Here is a 21376-nt window from a genome sequence, read left to right as displayed (position 1 = left end):
CAAAGGACCTAATGTAATTTTAGGACTATATAAATGTAACTACTCCTTAATAGTTAAGCGAGAGCTCAGCACTGCCACCAGGTAGAAACCAGATACTGGCTGGATAAAACAAGGTGGCGTGTTGGATTCGGCCCGTGGGCCTTGCTTGTGGTTGCCATCTGTGCCTTAACTCCTACGGGCTGGTTAATGATGCCGTTCTCCAGACTTTTCATTTTTATTTTCTATTAAGGGCTCCATCTAGAGAACTACTCAGTGAGCTACTAAGAATTACTGTCATTTAGGAATCATAAAGCTAAAGTTAGCAAGTTACTGGAGTTCACTGAGGAGGACTCTAGCCTTTTATGAAGTCTGACATTTGGAAATGTTGTAAAGCTCCTATTACATACGCACAAATGTAACTTGTTGGAATGTCTCTTAATTTCTTGAAAGAGAGCTTTGTAATCAGTACATCAGCAGTGTTGTTTTGGGTTGGTAGTTTTTTTGTTGCTAGTTTTGTATCTTAATGATGAATTATCATTAATTTAACTTTATTTGGTATCATTTGTTGTGGTTTATTTGGTTTATCTAGTGTGGGTGATGTATATTTGCCTCAATAACACTTTTGACATAAAAATGTCCAAATTCAGATTTTGACAATGTATGTGTCGTTTTTCAAATAGAAAACATTCATTTTCTTGTCAGAGCAGATATCTATAAGATTTCCTTGCAGTGATACTTCATTGTTAACAATGTTTTCCACTGTGACTTGGGAACCGAGAATGGTGAGGAAGCTAAAAGGTTTTTTTGCTTCACCTAAGTGGGACAAACAAAAAACATTTAGGAACTACTAACTTTCTTTGAACTCATTCTAGAGGAGGGGACAGTCATCTAAACATAAAAGTTATACAGTGGATAACTAATAGGACTATATACAAAGTGTAGTGTGATTATATCTACCTGCGTTTTGGTAGATATACGTGGGACAGTTTCCTCAAACTTGAAAAACCATCCTGATCTAGTAGGGGAGATAGATACAGTCATAAATAACAATGGTGTAGCATGGAATTGTAAAAGAAAACTGGCTTTGGAGTCAGACATAAAGGGCAGCTTATATAGTATTGGTAAAAGCATAGATTTAACTTGAGAGTCAGGTTGCCTGGGGTCTAACTGACTCTACCGTTTATTAACTGTATCATTTTTGGGCAAATAACTCAGCCCCTCTAAGCTTCAGTGTCCTCATCTTTGTAGAATAGGCACACTGATAGACCTTAACTTAGCAGAGTTTATAGTATATAGAACATAGCATATATTAACAAAAAGTATGAGGTCAATAATGATTATGATGTTATAGTATAGTGATTAAGATATTAAAAATATAGATTTTGGCCTCATTCTTGAGTTGGAGTTCTAGTTTAGCAACAAGCTGGCCATGTGAATACGGGGAAGATATTTAACCTAAACCTGTTTCCTCATCTTTAAAATGCATCTTGGACTCTGACTGGTGTTGTTCAGTGGATTGAGTGCTGGCCTGCAACCCCAAAGGTTGCTGGTCCAATTCCCAGTTAGGGCACATCCCTGGTTGCAAACCAGGTCCCTAGTCTGGCGTGTGAGAGGCAACCGACTGATGTATCACACATCATTGATTTATCTCTCACACATCGATGTTTCTCTCCCTCTCTTTATCCCTTTCATCCCTTCTCTCTAAAAATAAATAAATAAATAAATAAATAAAGTGCACATTAGAACAGTTCTTAACTCACAAGATGTAGACATTGAAAGGGTTCATGTTTCTCAAGAACTCTGAACCAAGACCAGAGACATAGTGATTCATGAAAGATAGCAGTTGTCATTTTTATTCTTGTTCTGGTATCTGCTGGCTCTTTTTATCTTTGCTGTGTAAATTAATCTTCTGAGCCTCAGTTTACCTACCTTGTTCAAAACAAAGTTGTTTTGAAGACTGCGAGCTCACCACTGAAGAACATGGGGGTTAGGAGTGCCAACCCCTCGTGCAGTTGAAAATCCATGTATAACTTTTGATTCCCCAAAGACTTTAACAATTAGTTTCCTAGTGTTGACTGGAAGCCTTACCAATAAAATTAAGTCAATTAACACTTATTTTATATGTTTTATGTATTATATACTGTATTCTTACAATAAATTAAGAGAGAAAAGAATTTGTTATTAAGAAAATTGTAAAGAAAATACCTTTACAGTATTTATTGAAGAAAATGTGTAAGTGGAATTCAAATCCATGTTGTTCAGGTCAACTGTATACATATATAAAGTGGTTGAAATACTGCCTGGCATCACACAGCTGTCATTCAGTACATAATAGCTGTTGTTAATGGGCAGTTTAATTTCTCAGGTGCTGAGAGTAAAATTAATTCTGCCTTGGAAATTAGAAAAGTCATGGCAGAGCTAGTGAGGTTTGACTGAATTTTGAAGGATGTGTGTGATTTTGCCACATAGAAGGACTAATTGGAAAAAAAAGGCTTAGAGGTGTGAAAATGCCTGTTACAGTGCTTGGGGAACAGGTTGCATTAAGGAACACTCAATTTAGTGGGTCTGGTAGGTAGCACATTTGCAGGGAGAAGGTAGAAAATGAGGCTAGAAAGAAAGGTTGTGGCCAATTAACAAAACATTTTGAATACCGTGCTAAAGTGTTTACACTTATTCTTTAGGTTCCTGGTTTTCCACTTTCTAACAGCAAATATCTCAGGTAACCTGATTACAGTTCTAGTGCTGTCACTTGCTTGATACATACCTGTCTATTGTTTATCTTTAAATGGGGATCATTATTATTGTTCACATCATAGACCTGCTTTGAGTATCAGGTGATATAATAATGTATTTGGAGGTGGTAAATTTGCAAGGTAATATATTACAATGGATAAGGACACAATTTCTGGAGCCATATTTTCTGGTTTGAATCGTGGTTCTGTCCCATATAAGCCATATGCTTCCTGATTTATCTCATTTAATTCTCAAAACAAGTTCATGAGGTATGTATTACTATTATCTTTATTATAAGATGAGAAAATTGAGGTTAGGTAACTTGTATACTGTCACACAGTTAGCAAGTGAAGTCTGAATTTACACTCTAGTTTCAAAGCCCAGGTTACTAACTATTAGGAAGATGCACTTCCCAGCAGAAGAAAACTCTTATGCTTGCTAATAGAAATTAACATAGCGATAAGGGAGAGTTTCTTGAAAAGGAAAAGTTTGTGCAGTCCCAAAACCTTGCTGAACATACATTTTTAAAATTGTTTTTAAGATTTCCTTTATTTATGTATAGATTTCTTTCATTCATTCATTCATTCATTCCTTTATAGGGGAAGGGAGGGAGTAAGGGAGAGAAACATACATTGGTTGCCTCTCACATGCCCCCAGCCGAGGACCTGGCCTGCAAACCAGGTGTGTGCCCAGACCAGGAGTCCAACTGGTGAATTTTCGGTTTGGAGGCCAGCACTGAATCCACTGAGCCACACCAGCCAGGGCTTGCTGAACAAACTTTTAACAATTGGGAAAAAAGTTTTTAGAATGATTGATTAAATATTCTAAGTGTTCATATATTACTGCCTGGTTTTATTCTACTAAAATGACTTTTAAAGATTGTATACTCAGAAGGCTTATACATCTTCCTCTGACAGTTACCCAACTTTTATTTTCTTTTCTACAAAACAAGTAGATTTCTTTGAAATTTAGATGAAATTTGAGGTAAAAGGGCAGCTTGTTTCATCTGAGTGATCAATTTTAAACATTTAGGAACATGGTACATTTCCTAGAGGTTAAAAAGGCAAAAAGAATTAATTGTTACAACTTAGGAAATAAGGATAGGCAAAGTTCTATGAGGCAGAAGTTGAATTTGATCATTTCCTGTGAACTTTTCTTTTTTGTCTCAGCTACATTTAGCTGTAGAGGAGACTGGTATATATAGTCTTTATTACAGGTGGTTTTGTGCTCACGTAAAAATAAAAAGTTTTATTAATGTGGAAGAAGAAAAGAACAGAATTAGAGTCAATAGATGCCTGGATTGTCTTTACCACACTGTTGTCTTTACCACACTGGGACCAACCATTTAACTTTTATGAAGTCTTTCCTCATCTATAATGTCTTTGTTACCCACCTTACTCAGTCATTGCAATATTAAATATATCAATATGAAAGTACTTTGTAAACTGTAAAATATCGTAAATATTCTACTAACCTTTTGATTATTGAAATAACATGCTATATAGAAAGTTTGATTTATTCAGAGAAGCAAACTAATAGCACATTACCCAGAGTTAACTACTATTAACATATTGTTGTATTTGTCTTATATTTACAGTTTTATAAACTATTTTTATGACACTCTTATTAAAATCTAATTTGTACATCATAAAATTCTCCCCAAAGAACTCCTATACTCATTAGTATTCACTTTCCATTTTCCTCCAACCCTCCTTTCTGTCAGCCCTAGGCATCCACTAATATACTTTCTTCTTTTCTTTTTAAGATTTTACATATTTATTTTTAGAGAGAGGGAAATGGAGGGAGAAATAGAGGGAGAGAAACATTGATCAGTTGCTCTTGCAGGACCCCAACTGGAGAACTGGCCCACAATCCAGGCATGTGCCCTGACTGGGAATCAAGCTGGAGACCTTTTGGTTTGCAGGCCAGCACTCAATCCACTGAGTCACACCAGCCAGGGCCCACAAATATACTTTCTATAGATTTGCTTATTCTAGACATTTCATATTAATGAAATCACACAATATGTAGTCTTTTGTGACTGGCATCTTTCACTTGGCATAATGTTTTGAAGATCCATCCATATTATGTGATGTGTTTGAATTCCTTTTTTTTTTTTATGAATAATACTCCATTGTATAGATATACTATATTTGTTTTATCCATACATCCATCAATTGATAGACATTTGGGTTATTACTACTTTTTAGCTATCATGAATAATGCTTCTATAAACATTCATGTGAAAGTTTTTATGTGACATGTTTTAATTTCTCTTAGGTACCTAGGAGTGGAATTACTTTGGGATGAGGAATAAGTGAAATAATAAATAATTCATGTAAAACACGCAACACAGTTATATTGAAAGCACTTAATGGGCCCTGGCTGGTGTGGCTCAGTGGAGTGAGTGCCATCCTGTGAACCAAAGGGTTGCTGGTTCCATTCCCAGTCAGGGCACATGCCTGGGTTGTAGGCCAGGTCCCTAGTAGGAGGTGTGCAAAAGGCACCCATACATTGATGTTTCTCTACCTTTCTTTCTCTCTCCCTTCCCCTTTCTAAAAATAAATAAAATCTTAAAAAAGAAAAGAAAGCACTTAATGGATAGTAGCTATCATAATTATAATTATTGTTGTTGGGGACATTTAGAGTGTTTATAAATAAAAGTTTTACGCTTACATTTTTTTGCTTATTTAATTAGGTCTTTATTTCTCAAACTGTAATAACTGAGTTAATTTTTCTCTTTCTTTTTTTTTTTTTAAATTGATTTTGGAGAGAGAGAGGAAAAGAGAAAGAAACACCAATTTGTTGTTCCACTTATTTATGTTACTTAATAAATTGATTGGTTGATTCTTGTATGTGCCCTGACCAGGGATTAAGCCCGCAACCTTGGCATATTGGGACTATGCTCTAACCAACAGAGCTACCCAGCCAGGGCCAGGTTAACTTTTTGTTCTTTGAGAATACTAACACCTATAATGAACTTTCTTTTACCCCCCCAAATTTATCATATTTGAACCATAGGTAGAGATGTGGATTTTGTGGGAAATCAAGTTGGAAAGTAAATTGAAGCTAGATTTTCAAACTCAAACATTAATCTAACAGTCTAAGGGGGTTTTTTTTCTTCTTTTTTTTGTTGCTGTTGTTTTTTGTTTTTTGGTCTTCAGACCCATGGAAGGCCATTGAAGATCTGAGCAGTGGAGAGATCATAGGTGGTAATTTAGGAAGATTAATCTGTTGTGATCTCTGATGTCTTTCCTGACCATCCTTGACCTATTAGGGCACCTTGCTGTGTGCTTACATACTACCCAGTATGCTCTCTATTATAGTATTTAATAGGCTTTATGTAAATATTTGTTTAATGTTTCTCTTTGTCTACTTGAAAACATGGATCACATGATGTATTACCTAACACAGTATCTAGTGCATGGTACACACTGAATAAAAATACTTGTTGCCCTGGCTGGCGTAGCTCAGTGGATTGAGCACGGGCTGCAAACCAGTGTCGCAGGTTCGATTCCCAGCCAGGGTACATGCTTGGGTTGCAGGCCATAACCCCCAGCAACCGCACATTGATGTTTCTCTCTCGCGCGCACACTCTCTCTCGCTCTCTCTCTCCCTCCCCTCTCTAAAAAGTGAATAAATAAATTAAAAAATCTTAAAAAAATACTTGTTGAATGTGGAAATGAATATTTTGTTCTCTACTTTCTGGAAACTAACTTGTTGGCTTTTGTGTTCCCTTTGTTTCTTCCTGGGTTGCAAGGAGGAGGCATCTCCCTATTCCTTACTTGATATCTGCTTGAATTTCCTGACCACTCACCTTGAGAAGTTCTGTTCAGCAAGACAAGATGGAACATTGTGTCTGCAAGAACCTGGAGTATTCCCACAGGAAGTGGCTGACCGACTGCTTCAGACCATGGCCTTTCATGGTAAAAACTAATATAAACATAGGAGATAAAGTTTGTGCTGTTGATTGACATTGGATTTTGAAGTGCCACTGTGGTCATTTAATTATTTTCTTAGCAATAACAGAAAAGACCAGGTGAGCCTGATTCCAGGAAAAGAAATTTATTTATTTTTGCCTACCCTGCCACTTTTGTGTATTTTGAAATAAGCAGTTTTTCATTGTTTTTTCCTAATCTGGGCAAATTACTTTTTTAAAATCCTCACTCAATATTTTTAATGATTTTAGAGAGTGAGAGAGAAATATCTATTGGTTACCTCCTATACACACCCTGACTGGGGATCAGACCTTCAATCTAGGTATGTGCTCTGACCGGGGATTAGAACCTGCAACCTTTTGGTGTACAGGATAATGCTCCTACTAACTGAGCTACCTGGCCAGGCTTGGGCAAATTACTTTTTCATTCTTCTTCTTCTTTTTTTTTTCCCTTTGAGACACCATTTTCATGGCAAAAATCACTTCTCTTTCAAAATATCTGTTTAGAAGTCTACTGGTGTAAAAAAATACCTTACATCTTTATTTGGCAGCAGGAAAATCAATAAATACTATTATAGCAAAAGTAGTTTCTGTTTTTGACTTCTGAAATGGGAAATCATAACTAATTTAGTACTTCTATTTTCAAAAACAAATTCTAAAAATATATTGGGAGTGTCTCATCTGTGAAATTCTGGTTATGTACGTTTAGGATTCTTTTTACTTCTGTTTAAGTTGAAAGAGCTGTAATACCTTTATAGATAGGATTTATAAATTCTTTCTTTTTTAGGTTCTATTCATTTATTTTTAGAGAAAGGAAGAGAGGGAGAAAGAAAGGGAGAGAAACATCAATGTGCGGTTGCCTATTGCACGTCCCCCCACCAGGGACCTGTCCCACAACCCAGGCATGTGCCCTGACTGACTAGGAATTGAACCTGTGACCCTTTGGTTCGCAGACTGGCACTCAGTCCACTGAGCCACACCAGCTAGGGCAGGGTTTATGAATTCTTACAGTAGGGAAAATAATTTGTCTACAATCATAAAGTAGAATGAAAATGTGGCAATAATAATATCATTTATTGATTGCCTATTATATTCCAGGCATTTTATATGTTTTCCTTGAATTTTCTCAAAAAACTCGTAAGGAAGCTATTATTACTCCATTTACAATACAGATAAAAAACTGAGGTTTCTAGTCTCAATTTAATGATTATGCTTAACATATTCTATTTAAATACATATGAACATATTCAATTTAAATATAGGCCCTGGCCAGGTAGACCTCAGTTGGTTAGAGCGTCATTCCCATACACCTTGTAGGTATGATCTCCAGTCAGGGTACATGTAAGAGTCAACCAATGAATGCATAAATAAGTGGAACAACAAACTGATGTTTCTCTCTCTCTCTCTCTCTCTCTTTCTCTTCCTCTTCCTCTTTCCCTCCATAAAATTAATAACTAAAATTTAAAAAAATTTAAATGTATATGTACACATATAACTAGTCTTACACATTAAGAGTAAACGTTAACTAAAGTTTTAACTTTTTGAGATTCCTTTTGAAATACAACTACTGATAGCTAATGATAGCCACTAACCTGTATTGGATGCTTATTATTTTATAATAAAATACAATGGCAACTGCTTTAAATGTATAAAATAATGGAAGTATAATAGTTTTTAAGTCAGTCTAACCAAGTAATTGTTCTCAAGACTAGTGTCTTAGAGAGGCTATATGCTTGATCAAAATGTATTTTCTACTTCTTTTTAAACTGCCTTCAGATAAGGAAACTGAGGGTCAGAGAAATAACATATTGCCCCCATTTGTATTATCCCAATGTGATTACCTGCCTTATTCACCAAAAAGTGTTCTGAATTATTTAATCTCTTTGTAAAAATCATATCTGTCCTAGCCAGTGTGGCTCAGTTAATTGGACTGTCATCCCATAACCGAAGGGTTGCCAGTTCAATTCTCGGTCAGGGCACATACCTAGGTTGTGGGTATGATCTCCAGTCTGGGTACATACAATCCCTGATCTAGGTGCATATGGAAGGCAACCAATCAGTACTTCCCTCTTACATTGACGTTTCTCTCTCAAAGCAATGAAAAAATTATCTTCTCAGGTGAAGATAAAAAAATAAATTTAAAAAAATCTTACCTTCAAATAATCAAGAGTGGGTATTACTATGCAAAAAGATGATATTGCCACCCTGGCAGGTGTCTCTCAGTTGTTTGGAGCATCATCTGGTATACCAAAAGGGTTGCAGGTTCAATTCCTGGTCAGGGCACATACCCAGGTTGCAGATTTGATCCCTGATTGGGGCAATGTTTCTCTCTCACATTGACATTTCTCTGTCTCTCAAATCAATAAACATACTTTTTTAAAAAAGAACATATTGCCAATTTTTGTCACAATTTTAAAAGGTTATTTCATAACTTTTTCTCTGTGTTTAAAAATTATCCCAACAAATGGGAAAAAAGTTCCAAGAATTCTTTTAAAATTAGTGATACTGTATTTTTCTAATAGCATCATGATTTTAGAAAATATTATTTACACTTAAAATTTTTTACTTATTTACCCAATTCAAAGGATTACTGATATTGGTAATAGTCTTTATTAAAATAAACCTGATGTGCAAATTTTACTTATTGGGATCTATAATTCTCTTACTGTAATCTTTGGTCATTCTATCAATTTGTGTCTCAGTGCTCAAAATTTTCCAGGAACTGGGCATGTACAAGCTAGGAATCAGAATAAGGATGTTACCATCTAGTGATAATGTGTCTGTCTACCCTAGACTGATACATCTTGACATATTCGGGTTTGAGATTAAATTGGAACATGGATTACATCCTTGTATAGCCACGTAGACTTTCTAAGTGATTGAGGGCTTATGCCCCCAGTCTAGTGGGGTCACTTACCTGGAGGTTGTCACATTACTGGTCACCTCCACTGTCTATAGACTAAACCAGGAAGAAATTTAAAAAATGCTTTGGAGCAAAATCCTCACATTAAGACTTCTGTACTTTACTCCTTGAAAGAACCCCTTGAGGAATCTTCATTTAGATTATTAATTCTTAAATATACACAGTTCTAATTACCTTTGTTCTTTGACCACAGCAAATTAAGAATTGGTAATCCGAAGGCTGCCTACTGCAACCCAAGTATGACAGCAAAGGAAGATTTAGCTTAAATACATTGTAGCAAGTACAATTATTGGTCATAGAAAAAGATAAGGTGATTCTTCAGTATGTTTATTTTTGAAAGAAGGAAAAGATGTAGATTTTTCATGTAATAGAGTTAATGACATTTGTGTAGTGCTTTCAGTTTGCAAAATGCTTTTTATGTATATCTTTATAGCAATCCCTGTGAGGGAGATATAACTATTCACATTTTACAGATAAGGAATCTTAGATGTGTGGACTAATTTGTCTAGTGTCAAATAACAAATAAATATTGGAACCAGGACTCAAACACAGGTCTATTTTTGTCTTTTTTAAAAATTTTAATTTCTTTGCTCTTATAATTCCATTACTTTCAAATATAGACACTTAAATTTAGTTATTAGAAAAATTCACTTGATGTGGACTGACCCAAATAGGCCAGGAGTAACCCATTTTATTAAATATATGTATACAAGCCCTGGCTGGCATAGCTCAGTGGATTGAGCGCGGGCTGGGAACCAAAGTGTCCCAGGTTCGATTCCCAGCCAGGGTACAATCCTGGGTTGCAGGCCATAACCCCCAGCAACCGCACATTGATGTGTTTCCCTCTCTCTCTCTCTCTCTCTCTCTCTCTCTCTCTCTCTCTCTCTCTCTCTCCCCCCCTTCCCTCCCTAAAAATAAATAAATAAAATCTTTAAAAAAAAATAAATATATGTATACAATATCAAAACTTGAGAGCGAAATTTGTAAGGTGTTGCGATAGCCACTAAGATTAAAATCAGTCTTAATTAACTGAAGAGTCTGAAGTTTCAGCTGTAAAAAATAAAATTAACATTTAAAAACATGAAGATTTATTTTGCGGCATAAACAAGGAAAACAATGATCTTAACTCAAGGTCTATTCCCATTTTTGTTTTTTTACAAGCATCCTTAACAGAAGATCCTTAACGTGTGTGAAAGGAGTTACTAGTTAGTGCAGAAGAGGTTCAATGTAAGTAAAATGTATAAGAAGGAAGTTCCAGAGGAGAAGATTATTGACCACTATGTCAGGTGTTGAGTGTATGGTATTTGACTACAACATAAATGTTGCTCTCATGAAGTGTATAGTCCGGTGGGAGGCGTAACTAAGAAGCAAACAAACGTAGAATTACAAATTGTGATAGATCCTCTGAGGGAAAAAGAACATGGTTCTCAGGGAAGGTAAAGAAGGAAGGCATCTACTTTAGCCTGGATGATGAAAGAAAGCTTCTCTAAGGAGGTGATGATTAGGCTGAGACCTGAATGATGAAAAGGAGGCAGGTGAGTTATAAGGCCCCTCAGCATTGCCCAGGAATTCTTGAGCATTTCTCTGATCATCATTAGTGCTCCTAATAATTGTTTCAGATGTTCTTTACTCTTCTTGGACTTCCTATTACTTACTCTTAGCAAGAAAATTGAAGCCATCAGATGGAATTTCCTTAATTCCATATCAACGTATCTTTAAATTTTCTGCAGTGATCTCTTTTTTCAAAATTAAACTTCCTATTTTTAAGACAATTGCTGATTCACATAGAGTGAAAATAAGTAATACAGATGATGATATCCTCTTTCTTCAGGGGTAGTATCGTAAAACTGTTATCATAACCAGGTTATTGAGATTGATGTGGTCAAGATTTCCATCTCCTTAAGGATCCCTCATGTTGCTCTTTTATTTTTTTTAATATTTTATTTATTTATTTTTAGAGAGAGAGAAGGGAAGGAGAAAGAGAGGGAGAGAAACATTAATGTGTGGTTGTCTCTTACACACCCCTACTGGGGACCTGGCCTGCAACCCAGGCATGTGCCCTGACTGGGAATCAAACCGGTGACCCTTTGGTTCACAAGCCTGCGCTCAATCCACTGAGCTATACCAGCCAGGGCTCATGTTGCTTTTTTATAGCCACAATCACTTCTCTTCTGCCCCTTCCTCCTCTGTGAGCCCTCGCAACCATTTCTGTTCATTTCTGTAATTTTGTCATTTCAAGAATGTTATATAAATGTAATCATTCAGTATATAACCTTTTGGGATTGGCTTTCTTTGACTCAGTATAATTTAGTCTGGAGATTCCTCCAAGATTGTTGTGTATATCAGTTCATTCCTTTTTAGTTCTGAGGAGTAGTCCATGTCATGAAGTACATCAGTTTGTGTAGCCATTCATCCACTGGGATAAATACCCAGCAGTGCTCTTGCTGGTTGCATGGTAGTCGTATGTTTAGGTTTTAAGAAGACTGCCAAACTGTTTTCAGAGTGGTAGTACCATTTTACACTCCTGCCAGCAATATGTGACTGATCCATTTTCTACATGTACTTGCCAGCCTTTGATGTTATTATGGGTTTTTATTTGAGCCATTCTAGTAGGTGTATAGCTATTATTTATTCAAGTACTTTTTCAGCCCTGCCCTCGCTCTCCTCCCTTCCTGGGACTTCAACGACACAAATAGCTCTGTTCAATTTTTTCCAGTGTATTATTTTTTTTTTCCATTTAGATTTGAGTGATTTTTGTTGTTTTATCTTTCAGTTTACTAATTCTTTCACCTGTTCCTTCCCATCTAGTTGAACCCAATTATTGTATTTTTCAGTTCTAAAATTCCATTTGGTTCTTCTTTACATCTTTTATTTTTTTTGCTTAGTCTTTCTATTTTTCATTTGTTTCAAGCATGTTTGTAGTTGTTCACTTAAGCATTCTTATGATGGCTCCTTTAAAATATTTGTCAAATAATTTTTTAAAGATTTTATTTATTTATTTTCAGAGAGAGGGGAAGGGAGGGAGAAGGGGTAAAAAACACCAATGTGAGAGAGAAACATCAATTGGTTGCCTTTCATATGCACCCTGACTGGGGACCAAACCCGAGGCCCAGGCATATGCCCTGACTGGAATCAAACTGGTGACCTTTTGCTTTGTGGGATGACACCCATCCAACTGAGCCACACCAGTGAGGGCTGTCTAATAATTTTAACATTTTTGTTATCTCATGTTGACATCTGTAGATTGTCTTTTATTCAGCTTGAGACCTTACTGGTCTTTTATATGAGTGATGTCTTTTTTTTGTTTAATCTCTTAGGGACTTTAAGAGGTTACTGTGTTCACGTCATTTGAATTCATCTGACAGGGAGGTGCTATAATCTCTAGATTCTTTAAATAAGATTTCAGATCTTACTAGCTAGTGGTTTAATAATAAACCATGGACATTTATGCTAACTATATTTGTATGTAGATATGTGTTTGTGTGTATAATAATGTGTTACAGTGAATTTAAAGTATAGACTAGAAAGGCATTAGTAATAAATTAACTCCCAGATCTAGTAGCATAACACAGAGTTTACACCTCACTCACGGTGCATAAACGTTGCAAGTCCATGGAGGGTTCTTCTCCATGGTCACCCTAGGACCTAGGCTGATAAAAGCTCCACTCTCATAGAGCTACACTGTCTAGAACTTGAAGGCTCCTCATTTGCCATAGCAGGAAAAGATAGCATGGAAAATCATGCACTAGCTCTCAGGTGCTTCAGCTTACAGCCTATTGTCCAGAAACAGGGCCATGACCCCATCTGACTCCTAGGGTAGACTGGAAAATGTAGTTGTCCATGTGTTCAGGGAGACAAGGAGAACCAGATGTTTGTATCAGTAATGACCTCAGTCCTGATTCTGCCACTTGCTAGCTCTGTGGTCTTGGAAGGCCTCTTTTCACAGCCCCAGTTCACTCTTCTATAAACTGTTGATGATAATATTTTGACCTAAGTCAATTGTTGTATATATTAAATGAGATATTGTTACATGGGAGTGCTTTGGAAATGTAAAATATGCTGGAAAGTTTAGCTTTTCTTTAACCATTTTTTTTTTGAAGTTAAGGTGCTGCTTGTTTTGTTTTTGTTTTTTCAGGTCTACTGAATGATGGAACTGTAGGTATTTTTAGGGGCAACCAGATGCGCTTAAAGAGAGCTTGCATTCGCAAAGCCAAGATCTCTGCTGTTGCTTTTCGGAAAGCATTCTGCCACCACAAGTTAGTGGAACTTGATGCAACAGGTGTGAATGCTGACATCACGATTACAGACATCATTAGCGGGCTTGGCAGTAATAAATGGATCCAGCAAAATCTGCAGTGCCTGGTGCTGAACTCATTAACTCTGTCCCTTGAAGATCCTTATGAGCGGTGTTTCAGCCGACTTTCTGGTCTTCGAGCATTAAGCATCACTAACGTTCTCTTTTACAATGAAGACCTGGCCGAAGTTGCCTCATTGCCAAGATTAGAGAGTCTGGATATTTCTAACACCTCAATCACAGACATCACGGCTCTGCTGGCCTGCAAAGACCGACTCAAGTCTCTTACCATGCACCACTTGAAATGTTTAAAAATGACAACTACACAGATATTGGATGTTGTTCGAGAACTAAAACATCTGAACCATCTTGATATTTCAGATGATAAACAGTTTACATCAGACATAGCTCTTCGTTTACTTGAACAAAAGGACATCCTTCCTAACCTCGTCTCCTTGGATGTTTCTGGGAGAAAGCACGTGACAGATAAAGCTGTTGAAGCTTTTATACAACAACGGCCCAGCATGCAGTTTGTAGGTTTGCTGGCCACTGATGCTGGTTACTCTGAATTCCTCACAGGCGGAGGGCATTTGAAGGTTAGACTTTAAAAATGTGTTATTTTGTCAGGCTGGCCAATGTCTTGTTGTGTAAGACTACATTAAAGTGAATGTATAATGATACATGGAACATATTCATAAAACAGGGCATTTGTATAGAGGAAAGATCTTGCTTTAGAGTCAAAGTCCTAATTGTAAGTCCTAAGGACTTGTTTACTTTATGACATAGAGCAAGCTATGATGTAACTTTTTGAGTTTCCATTTCTTTATTTATAAGTACATATCATTCCTACTTGCAGAATTCTTCTGCAGATTAATAATTATATATGTAAAGTGCAAGTCACATAGTAAGCCCTGGATAAATGATGGTTCTCATGATGATATGCTTAGATATTTCGAACCACTTAAACATACCATTTCTAATGAATCACTTCAAAAAAACTAAGGATACTCCTTGTTGATTTGAATATCTGGTGAGAGATCAAGTTCTCCAAGGAGATCTCTGTTGCAGAAATGGTCAATTTTTGCTTTTGTTAGTTTTCCTGTGCCTAATGGTTTAAATTCAGTTTAGCAAACATCTGTTGAGCTGTGACACAGTTCAGCATTCAAAGATATAAGAGATGCAGGATCTGCCTCCTAGGAGCTTAGTCTAATAGGAGTGGTAATGATATAATCACCAAAACAAAAAACAGAAACAACAACAGCAAAAAACTATAAAGCCAAAAATAGGTACAATTGCTGTAGGCGAGTAGGAGAAATTTCTTCTATCTGGAGAATTCGGAGTTTAATGGAGAAGATGGTATCTGAGTCAGACCTTGAAGGATAGAATGTGACAACTTTAAGGAATACTAATATTTTCTAACATACATTGTATCCTCTAGATGCTTTATATTCATAGGTATTAACCCCATATTATAGAAGCCAAACATAGGCTCAGAAATTATATGATTCACTGTTAGTAAGAACTAACATTTGGATCTACATGTCTAGTTCCAGAGCCCCATTTTCCCCCCTTGTTACCTACACAACATAAGCAGAAGCATTCTTTGATCTTTCCTGGAGCAGAGTCCGGGATGGCCTAGAAGTGAATGTTGTGGCTAAATGGCAAGGTGGCAAGACACCCTTTTTGAGCAACTATCATTGACCTCAATAAAGGAGAAGGAAAGGTTAATTATAAATATCCTATAAACATTCAATTCCTAAGTTATTTGTAAATTTAGACTTTAAAAAATAGAATGTAGAAAATGGTTTTGAGTTACTCTTTTTTATTCATTTACTCAATACAATTTTATCAGGTGCCTCTGTACACTTATTACTGTGCTGGACATAGGGATTTGATGGTGAGGCCAGAGAGACAAGATCTTGCCCTCATGGAGCTTGTAATTTAGCAAGGGAGTCAGACAGTCAAATATCATATGTGTGTGTGTGCACTTGAAATGTGTACATTATATGCAAATATATTTATATGTTATATATATACACACATATACCTTAAACTGTTTAGTAGTGCTAAGAATCTAGAAGATACACAATACTGTATATAGAATGTTTAAGAGAAGCCCTGGCTGGCGTAGCTCAGTGGATTGAGCGCGGACTGTGAACCAAAGTGTTGCCGGTTCGATTCCCAGTCAGGGTACATGCCTGGGTTGCAGGCCATGACCCCCAGCAACCGCACATTGATGTTTCTCTCTCTCTCTCTCTCTCTCTCTCTCTCTCCCTCCCTCCCTCCCTTCCTTCCCTCTCTAAAAAGAAATAAATAAAATCTTTTAAAAAAAGAATGTTTAAGAGAGAGACGACTTAATTTAAGCCTTCTCTGAGGAACTAATAAATGAGTGAAGATCTTAAGGGTGAGTAACTTGGTAGGAAACTTATTCTCTTTTCCCAGAGAGAATAATATATGCAATAGATGTGTGGTAGGAACGAACATAGTACATCCAAGGAACTGAAGGAAGCCGACTGGCTAGAGCTCAACAGTAAAAAGTCAGAGAGTGATGAAATCAAGTTGGAGAAGTAGGTACCAGGGCCAGGCTTGGAAGCATCACATCAGCCAGGTGCAGAGCAACGAGAAGTAGGAGGAACTTACTTGAAAACTTGTTATGGAACAAGCTAAATTTCTAGTATATGGCTTGTTGATGAAAGAAGCACAAAAATGTAAATTACCACTTTAATATTGTACTTAATTGCCTAACAGTCGGTCAGATAGTTAGGAATTGTACAAATTAAAAGGATAAACACCCTGGATCAAATAATAAAGAATTGTAAAAAATTATAGGGGCAGAAAGCCCTGTGTGCTGGGAATTGAGGAAGGGTTTCGCAGAAGAGGTAAGCCAGACCTGCGTCCTAAAGGATGAAAGGAATGTGCCCCTGGCACATTAAGCTAAATAATCTCAAGATAAAGATCCTAAAAAGATATTATCCAAGAGCAGTGAATTAGCCTAAATTTAAAAATTGAGTCCTATTAGGACTTCTATATTCCATGACGCCTATGTGAAATAAGTTTGATTTCACAAATGCAACTGAAATTACTTTGAAATCTTGAACCTAGCAAACACTTTGTTATCGTTATCTAATTTCCTCCTCTGTACATGTTGAAGCACTGATCCTCAACCTTGACTACAATTAAAGTCAGCTGGAGTGTAATTACGTGAGACGATGGCTGTGTTAACTAACCTTACAATTGCAATCATTTCATAGTATATACATACATCAAACCATGTGGTACACCTTAAACTTACACAGTGTTATGTTTCAGTCATTCTTACTAAAGCTGGAAAAAAGTTTTTAATTAAAAAGAAATAACCTGGGAAGCTTGAACAATTAAACCAGAGTCACAGAGAGGTGGAACTTAGGCTTCAGTATTTTTTAAAGCTGCGTAGGTATTTGTAATATGCAGCTGAAAGTGATAATCATTTTTTTTAATATTTTAAAAAATAAAGATCATTGAATCTTTGCCCTTTATTCAACTATGTACAAAAATTGATGTTCCTTTTAAATTATTTGACTACTGATTTGACAACTGAAAAATGAAAGGTCATGTTAAAGTAGGAGAGCTGAGATTGCCATGTTACCTCTTTATAGAATCGTCTAACTTAGCAAAGTTGAAAAACTTGTCTGAAATGATTATCTTAGTATTGTGATGCTTTAAATTAGTTTAGATTGGCTTTCTTGTCTTTACATTCCTGAGTTTTTTAGGTCACACTAAAAGATGCAAGAAATAGACACAGTGTGACTCCCTAGTGTACATATATGGTACTCTGAGTGGGGTGGTTATAAGGATTTTTTGCATTTATGTATATATATAAAATATATATATTATATATATATTACTTATTTACTTATGTGTATGTATATTACTTATTTTGATCTCTTGGCTCTGTGAGAAGGAATGGTTTTATTAAGGGTCACAACCAGATAACATTAGAGCCTGCTCTGTACCCTGGGACTGTTTGATTCCAGAGTGTATGTCCTTTCTGCTACATCTCATCACTTCTAATTGAGTATTTTCTTTCCCTTTTTCTCAGTTTCTAGTCCAAACACAGAGGGCTTCCTTACCATAGAATTTCCAGCTCTGTCGTCACTGTTTCCCTACTCAGTTTGCTTTTTTGTCACCATCCTGAACCTTCTGCTTCTCCACAACTAAGACTCTTAGGTTTGTGGGCCACCTCATTCCCAGACTCTGGGGTTGAGTCTGGGAATGACTCAACCCAGACTCTTGGTTGTCTACCAAGAGGTGGTTCCCATGAGAACCACTGGAAGTGTGCTAAACCTAGTATCAATTCTCAGTCTTCATCTTATTTTACCTAAAATGGTATTTGACACAATTGATCTTGTCTTCCCTCCTTGAAATACTTTTTTGACATAGCTTCCAGGATGTCACACTTGTCTAGTATTTTTTTTCTACCTTTCTGACTTCTCAGTCTCAGTTTTCTCTGCTGGTTCCTCCTCAGGTCTCAGGCCTCTAAATATTGGAGGCCTTGTCCTTAACCTATCTGCTAATGACTCCCAAATGTAATCCCTAGCCTAGACTTCTCTCTTGAACTAAGACTCCTGATTCAAGTTGGAGTAATTAACATCAAGTGAAGTTGATCCATTCTAAGACATCTGCCAAGTACTTTCTAAAGATGTCTGAATTAGCCCTGGCTGGTGTGGCTCAGTGGATTGAGCACTAGCCTGCAAATTGGAAGGCCACTGGTTCGATACCCAGTTAGGGCACATGCCTGGGTTGCAGGCCGAGAGGCAATGCATTGATGTTTCTCTCATGTATCAATGTTTCTCTACCTCTCTTTCTCCTTCCCACTGTCTCTAAAAATAAATAAATACATCTTTTAAAAAATTCTTTAAAAAAAGATAATAAATAACCAATGTATAGCTTAGTGAGTGAAAATAAGGTGAACACACTTGAGACCATCACTCAGGTTGATCAGTAGAACTTTGTCAGCCACCCTGAACAGGACTGGACACAGCCACCATGTGTCCCATACTGATTACAGCTCTCTTCTTCCCCACAAAAGTAACCTGGATCCTGGCTCTGATAATAATCATGTCCTTGCCTTTCTCTGTAGTTTTATGACCCACCTGTTTATCTCTAGGCAAATATCTTACCCATTTTACAAAATTACGTCTTTTGAGTATATTTATAGGTTCCCTCTCTGTTTCTTCCTTTTCCTTATGTTTTATCTATTAAAGAATCAAGCCTTTTTGACTTGTAGAGTTTCCCTCAATCTGGATTTTCTGGATTGTTTTCTCTTTGTGCATATTTTTCTATCTTTGAATTTTCTGCAAATTGGTAGCTGGATTTGAAGGCTTAATCACACTCATGTTTGATATCTTTGGCAGGACCCTTAAAGTGTTGTGCTCTTTCATTAAGGATGTACATAATGTCTGGTTGTTTTCTTTCTCTGATGTTACAGTTGTTGATACTTAATATCTAGTTCCATTAATTAGTTGGAGATCATGGTGCTATTCTAAGAATTTCTCTTCATTTACTGGATTACTTTTATAAAGAGCCACTTCTTGTTATATGCATTTGATTACCCAGTGGTACATGAACCGTAGTTTAAGTGTATTGCCTTGTTTAAATGGGAAATTCCTAGATGGACTTAATTTTGAACAGAACCTTTTGATGCTGAGTGGGAGCTTGATAAATCTGGGGAAATTAATACATTTATATGATGAATACTTACTGAATGCTTATTGTGGGGCACACATAGTGCTAGTTGTTGGGATACAGGATGAATGGATCAGTCTAGTGGGGGGTTTATGATAATAGCTTTGAAGGAGATGTTTCAGAGGGACCTGATTTAGATTAGTGGTGCAGAGAAAGCCTCTCTAAAGTGGTATTTTACTTGAATTGGGAAAGGTCAGTGGAAATTAGCCAAAGAAAGAGAGGAAGAGTTTAGTCAGAGGATATTATATATAATGGCCTTTTGCTGGGAAAGAGCTTGGCATATAGAAAAATCAGGAAAAAAACCAATGTGGCTATTACATTGTATCTTGGGGGAGAGGGTTACCTTAAGAGGCAGGTAAAAGCCTGATCTTAAGGCAAGACCTTATAGGTAGTGTTAGGTAACTTGAGGTTTATTTTAGGTGGAGTGTAGAAAATTTTACCCATAGGCTTAGACTAGGGTCTGAGTCTATCTAAAATGTATCTCTTTAGCATGTACACATCTGTAGGATGACTATTCTGGGTAGGTTGGAAAGTTATCTTTCTTATTTGTTTTAAGTCTTACATAGCTGTCCTGGGTGCCGTCTATACAAATGATGTTTGGATAGAGAAAGTTAGAGGGTTGCAAGGAATCCTGAAAGCTAATTTTCTGGGTATGTTCAAAGGTGTCTGGAGAAGCCAATGAAACTCAGATTGCAGAAGCATTGAAGCGGTACAGTGAGCGGGCATTCTTTGTCCGAGAAGCTCTGTTTCACCTTTTTAGCCTGACACATGTGATGGAAAAAACAAAGCCAGAAATTTTAAAGGTAAGAATAAGAAACTGGATATGAAAATTTTTAAATTATCTGCCTGATGGTTTTGTAAAGAAAACTGGTGAAAATTTGCATTTAGTCTTTGACTTTTTTTGGTAATAGGATCCATGATGTGTAATTTCAGTTATTAGCAGTAAATGACAAAGAGAGAAGATAGTTGCATAATGTTATTGAAGTTTTATAGTGGTCTCATTAAGCAATATAAATGCCTTCCAGATTATATTTAACTACCTAAAATCAGTGGCCAGTGTATTTTTTTTTTTTACCAGTTGGAGTACATGACTGGAATGGAAGTATGTGACTGGAATCAGGACTCTGCAATTTGTATTAGCCCTGCATTGCTTCCATAAAGGCTCTTTTAAGACATACGATATTGGAATTCTATAAGGCACTTTTCCATGCCATTTACCTGTGCTTTCATAACTAATCCATATTATTTTAACCAAGACAGCTTTTAAAGGGCAAGAAAGGAAGATTCTTAATTTTGTTGATTGCTTAGGGTGGTATTTGTCAGAATGTGGTCTTTGTCCACCAGAAGTCTGGAATATTGCTTATTTTAAAAAGCAGATTTGTGAACCCCACCCCAAGAAATATAAATTCAATAAGACTAGATTAGATACAGGAATCTGCATTAATAATCTCCCAAGATAATCTTTATGCACATTTATATTTGAAGTCAGTGAGTATAGGACTATATCATATTTGGTACCTCATTTAGTGGGGACAACAACCCCAGTTGATAAGCTGTATCTTCTGTTTTATAAATTTTGTAACTGAGAGTCTGTGAGATTAAATAATGATAAATTAGTGGCACAACCAGAAATGACTTAACCTTCAGGTATCTTAAATTTTGAGAATGGAGTGCTTGGATAGGAACAAGTACACTTCAGTCCCTAGGATGTTAACCCCAACACCTATCACCCCTCCATACGTACCAGAGGATATCGGCACAGTGAGTATATGCATTATCTTTTCGT

At 36.5% G+C, this 21376-nt stretch overlaps 1 protein-coding gene across 2 annotated transcripts in view; it reads left to right on the top strand.

Annotated features, from left to right (window-relative positions):
* The window catches only part of ZYG11B (zyg-11 family member B, cell cycle regulator), a 72163-nt gene that overhangs the window by 16341 nt on the left and 34446 nt on the right, over positions 1 to 21376 (top strand). For both annotated transcript variants that reach the window (XM_045856830.1, XM_045856837.1), the window contains exons 2-4: positions 6473 to 6638; positions 13708 to 14462; positions 20253 to 20393. In XM_045856830.1, coding sequence (XP_045712786.1) covers positions 6473 to 6638; positions 13708 to 14462; positions 20253 to 20393 — 1062 coding nt within the window. The remainder of the gene's footprint in view (positions 1 to 6472; positions 6639 to 13707; positions 14463 to 20252; positions 20394 to 21376) is intronic.

This window comes from Phyllostomus hastatus, unplaced genomic scaffold (genome assembly GCF_019186645.2).
Source record: "Phyllostomus hastatus isolate PE091 unplaced genomic scaffold, TTU_PhHast_1.1 phas_contig_147, whole genome shotgun sequence".
Classification (NCBI taxonomy): domain Eukaryota; kingdom Metazoa; phylum Chordata; class Mammalia; order Chiroptera; family Phyllostomidae; genus Phyllostomus; species Phyllostomus hastatus.
Note: the sequence above shows the minus strand (reverse complement) of the source record. Positions and strands in the feature narration are given on the sequence as shown.